At 42.8% G+C, this 5,057-nt stretch overlaps 1 protein-coding gene across 1 annotated transcript in view; it reads right to left on the bottom strand.

Moving 5' to 3' along the window:
- TSNAX (translin associated factor X) overlaps nt 1–5,057 on the bottom strand; it is a 26,754-nt gene that overhangs the window by 18,498 nt on the left and 3,199 nt on the right. The window contains exons 3-4 of the mRNA XM_006920724.3: nt 4,953–5,057; nt 2,559–2,689 (exon numbers count right to left, since the gene is read on the bottom strand). The exon at nt 4,953–5,057 is cut by the window's right edge and continues 28 nt beyond it. Of these exons, the coding sequence (XP_006920786.1) occupies nt 2,559–2,689; nt 4,953–5,057 (236 nt within the window). The remainder of the gene's footprint in view (nt 1–2,558; nt 2,690–4,952) is intronic.

Raw genomic sequence — 5,057 nt, 5'->3', positions numbered from 1 at the left:
CTTTCATCTCCCTGCATTAATTTTGCCTCTCTCTGCCTCGCGTGAATGGAATTGTACGGCAGACGCTCTCTGGCAGGTCTGCCCAGCACAACGTGAGACTCATGTTCGCCGTGCCTACGCTTGTCACAGTTTACTGCTATGTGGCGCTTCTCGCCTGCACAGCGAGGCCGCGACCCACTCGTCCTCCTGCTGATGGACACCGGGACACTTTCCAGTTTCAGCATGTCAGGACTACAGCTGTCACGAGCTTTCCTGCACGTGCCTTTCGGTGACATGAGCCTCGGGTACACACCCGAAGTGACCACACGGCAGGCGCGTGTTTCAGCTAGATGCAGCCAAGGTTTTAAAGTGGTCTCGTCGGCCATCGCCGTTCAGTCACGCTGCCGAGTGACTGGTGTCTCGTTGCGGTTTTAGTTTGCGTCACTCGAGTGCGTAATGACGCTGAGCACCTTCCCCTATGCTTATTAGCCGCCTAACATTTGCCTTTTTGAAGCTTCTGACTGAGTTTTTTATCCATTTTTACGTGTCGGGTTTCTCTACCAGTTGCAGGAATTCACGTGTTCTGTGTACAAGTCTGATTTACTGCAATGTCTTCTCTCAGATTCACTTGCCTTTTTTTTCTTATTGCTGTCTTTTAATGAACAGAATTTCTAAATTTTAATGAAATGCAACTGATTTATTTTTCCTTTAGCAGGTAACGCTTATTTGCATCATTTTCGAAAAAAATCTTTCCTGCCACGAGGTCACAAAGATGTTCTCCCATTTTCTTCCAGAGGCTTCCCCCAGCTTTCACGTCACCCCTCTTCCCCGAAACCACCAGTTCCCTCTCCCAACGCTGCCACGTCTGCCACGTTCAAATCTGTGCCGCCTGACAACACGAACTGAATTCATTAAATCTTTTACTGCGTGTGTTATTACTTAAAAAAAAAACAACAAATCTCTGTTAGTAAAGTCTAAATTACGACGACAGGACTGTATCTCTTTTGGGAAGTAGCTATGACTCCGCACAGAACCGTCTGAGTTACCACTTCAGTTTCTAACACACCCCGGCTTTACCTGACGTGTACAGGTACTTTCTCTTACTGACAGTAAAAGACAGTGAAGTGGCTGCCAGAGGCAGGAGGGGGAGGTGAGCGCAACGGGCGAAGGGAGTCAAAAGGTACGAACTTCCAGTTACCAAGCCAGAGTGGTGGCTACAGTTAACACTGCACCTGCAGCACGGTGGCTACTGTTAACACTGCACCGTATACTTGCAAGCTGCTAAGAGAGGTGATCTTAAAAGCTCATCGCGAGAAAAAAAAAAAATTCTGCAAATGTGCATGGCGGTGGGTGGTAACTAGACTTACTGTGGTCATGTCACAACACGCACACGTATCAAACCACTGCGCTGTGTGCCTGAAAATAACAATGCTGTAGACCAATTACGCCTCAGTAAAAACATACATGCAAAACTATTGAACGATGAAAGACTTTTAAACATACGACAGCTCAACATTTCTGAAAACCAAGTCCTGAAATTATAAATGATCAGACTAAAACTGGACGTACGCTGAACGAACGCGAAACGAAGTCATTTCCCACCGACCTGAGCTCAGCAGAATCAGCGTTTGACAGAAAGAAACAAAGAACCTTCGTTTACTCCTGTGAGTACCAATCGTCCTTTGACTACGTGTCTGCAAACTTCAGGATCCATCTGAACTCTACGGCATCTCCCGTCGGTGAACTCACGTCGAGAAAAAGATGAGGGGAAACGAATCAAGCACTAGCAGAGCTGACCTTCAAACGTCCGTGAGGGTTTTTTCAATTCACGCGGTTCTGCAAATGTATTTTCTCAAAAGCATTCTCTTCCCTCCAGCTTACTTTATTTTATTGTAAGAACACCGCGTGTAGCAAACCTAACATACGAAATACGTGTTCGACGACTGTTTACCTTACCAGGTAAGGCTTCCGTCAACGGCAGGCATTTAGTAGTGAAGTTTTGAGAATCAAAGTTTCACGCAGGTTTTTGACTGCACCGGGGGCGTGGGTGGGGTCAGCACCCAAACCTCTGGGTTGTTCAAGGATTAACAGTAATTTGAAAATGGTGACGATCCCCGAGATCCAGTACTCCCCAGAACTTTTTAAATATAAAATCCAGTGCTACCCTAAAATTCCCAGTAGGGAGTCATGCCGTGAGAGGCCTGGGTCCACCTGGCTAGGAGATGCCTTCTCTGTCATGCTCCTGCTAAATCTGAAACTTAGAGCCACCAGTGAGACACACTTGCTGTGGGAAACGAGATGTGCCCATCTGAATTCACTCTACGCACTCAAGAATAAATCCATCCTGTTAAGTCTGTTTTCTCAATCACTTTATTAAAATCTAGCAATGGCTATTACCACACAGTTAGAAAGATAAAGCCAATTATGTTTTTGGGTCACCTTTACGTTACCGTTCAGCTGTCCCAATTGTTTAAAGCCAACGATATCTCACCACACATCAATTAAAATTCATGCGACTCGCACATCACGTAACATGCCATTTACAGGACACGTCCGCACCGAAGGGAACCCGGACCCACCTGTGGTCACGGCTCTGTGAAACTGATGCGTGTCTTCCCCTGAGAGCTCCTGTGCCACCTGCAGGATCTTCTGTCTGACACTGTCCAACTTGTTTTCGGATTCAGTCAGGATTTCTTCCATGTCAGGAGCACTGTGATCAAGACACAGGGAACTTTCAGCACCTCGGCCAGCTGCTTGAGAGCGGAAAGCTGAACCGATCCAGTCATCGACTAACGCACAGCACTAAACAGTGTACGCGGAAACGCCTAACTCAAAACTACAACTGAGCTCATTAAAAGTATGCAAAACGTGAAAAATGCTATAACATTATTAAGTGAAAAAAGCATACAAAGTTGTATGTTATGATAACAACAAGAAAAATTATGTTCATAAAAATATGACATCTAGACATGTCTGCTTTTGGTCAACATTTGAGTAACTTGGACTGAATTTATCCTCCCACCATAAACGACTGAAAAGGAAAAAATACATACAGAACAATGGTTTTCAGACACTGGACAACAAGCAGCACGGGAAGGTCCCTGAGGGGGGTGAATAAAGGGACATGTGCCCTGTAACTGTCCCATCGTACAGCCTGGAGAGTTTCCAAGTGACAGCGCAGGAGCGAGACACCTACGTGGAGCTGAGGAACCTCTCTGAGAAAGTCTTTCAAACAGAATGAGAAAAAAAAAAAAATCAAAATTCATGGAACGCAGCTACAGCGCAGACACCAGAAGGAAAATTCACAGCACTAAATGCCGGCACTAAAAAGAAGAAATCACCTGTTTCTTCTCTGATCTCAGTTTCCACCTTAAAAGAGGAGCGAATGAATCCAAAGGGAAAAAACAGAAATCAGTGAGTGTAACAGAAAAGAAAAAAATAGACAATGTCCCTGAAGCCAACATTTGGTCCTTTAAGATCAATAAAACCGACAGCCAGACACATCAGGAAGAAGAGAGGACACAAATTACCAACATCAGGAATGAGAGAGGGAACATCACACTGACCCCAGGGAAATGAAAGGATAATAAAGAAATACTAGGAGGAAATACAAAAATTCCCCGAAAAGACACAAACTACTAAAGCTCGCTGATGAAGGAAAACATATCTACTGATACCTATCAAAGAAAATGAGTCTGCAGGTAAAATGTGAAATCTGCTAACAGCAGTTATCTTCATGTACTCTGGCTGGCTAATTTCTTTCATAAAGTATTTTTACTTTTCTGCAGCTTAGTAGTTTTTAAAAGTTTACCATTTTCTGTCGACTAATCAAAAAATGAGCACACGCAATGGTCACCAGCATGACGAGGCCACGTAAACGCGGGGCTGCTCGCTGCTCGCAGCTGCTGAGGGCCCATGACTGATTCCCTTCGTTCGGTAACCTCACTCTTCTGTCGTTTGTTATTTTTCTAAAGATTATTATTTTCTAAGATTACTATAATGAGCGTTTATTATTTTGCGGTGAGCAAATATATACACGATGACTTTCTGCAATAACATGGCTTTTTCTAAAACATTAAGTTCTCCTGTCACAGTTCTATTTAAACTGCTGAATGCTGATGACAATTGTTTTAGAATTGCAATTTGTACTGAAAAAAATGTTCATAATTAAAAGTGTTGCTTCTTTCCATAATACAGTCCCACGTGGAACAGAGAAGCAGAGAAAGCCAGTCAATGAAATACACGGAGCAAGCGAAGATGCAAGATGGAGACACTCAGCTGCATTCAGAAGACATTCCTGAATCTTTGCAATTCACGGCCCTCCTCTGCTCAGGCTAGTTTAAGCTAGTTTCTTTCACTTGCGACCAACGAATCTATAAAACATAGACGGCCTACCTAGAAAAATAAGTCCTTGAGAAAGAAATTTCGAAGAATGTCATAGAGCTGAAGGAAAAGGCGTTTTCAAAGAATTACGTAGTCGACAGTATTACATGCTGCAAAAATGTAAACCAGGACAATAGCACCTGAGTGTGCACCACATTCAGCAACGCGAAGTTAACGAAGGCAATTTCTACAGTCGTGAGAAGACTGACTGAGATGAGTTGGAAAATGAGTGGGAAGGCAAATTAAACGGATTTCGACATTTATCTCATACTAAAATTTCCACATATGTCATCCAAGTAAAGCTTTAATAAACCAAAAAAATTTAATATTTTCACAAACGGCTACATCGATGATCTTAAGAGAACACAAACTCTCTAGCTGCTTTGGAAATAAGAATTTTTCCCTATTTTTATTAAAATGTTTATTCTTAAAATCTGCCTGCTGCTAACATCCTCTGATCCCAATGTTCACGATAAGTCACAGAATATTCTAATACATACTCTAATAACATAGATGCATAAAGTAATGCTTTATATATGTATTTAACACAATACGTATCAAACCAACAAATTTTGTAGATGTTTACTCACCTCGTAATCCTATGGAGGAGAAAAATTGTCCTTTTACTCTCTACGGTTATATCCCGACTAAGCTTTACAAGTCTCTCATATTTGTCATGTCTTGCATCGAGTTCC

This window comes from Pteropus alecto, unplaced genomic scaffold (genome assembly GCF_000325575.1).
Source record: "Pteropus alecto unplaced genomic scaffold, ASM32557v1 scaffold189, whole genome shotgun sequence".
NCBI lineage: Eukaryota > Metazoa > Chordata > Mammalia > Chiroptera > Pteropodidae > Pteropus > Pteropus alecto.
This window is presented reverse-complemented; position numbering and strand designations above follow the sequence as displayed.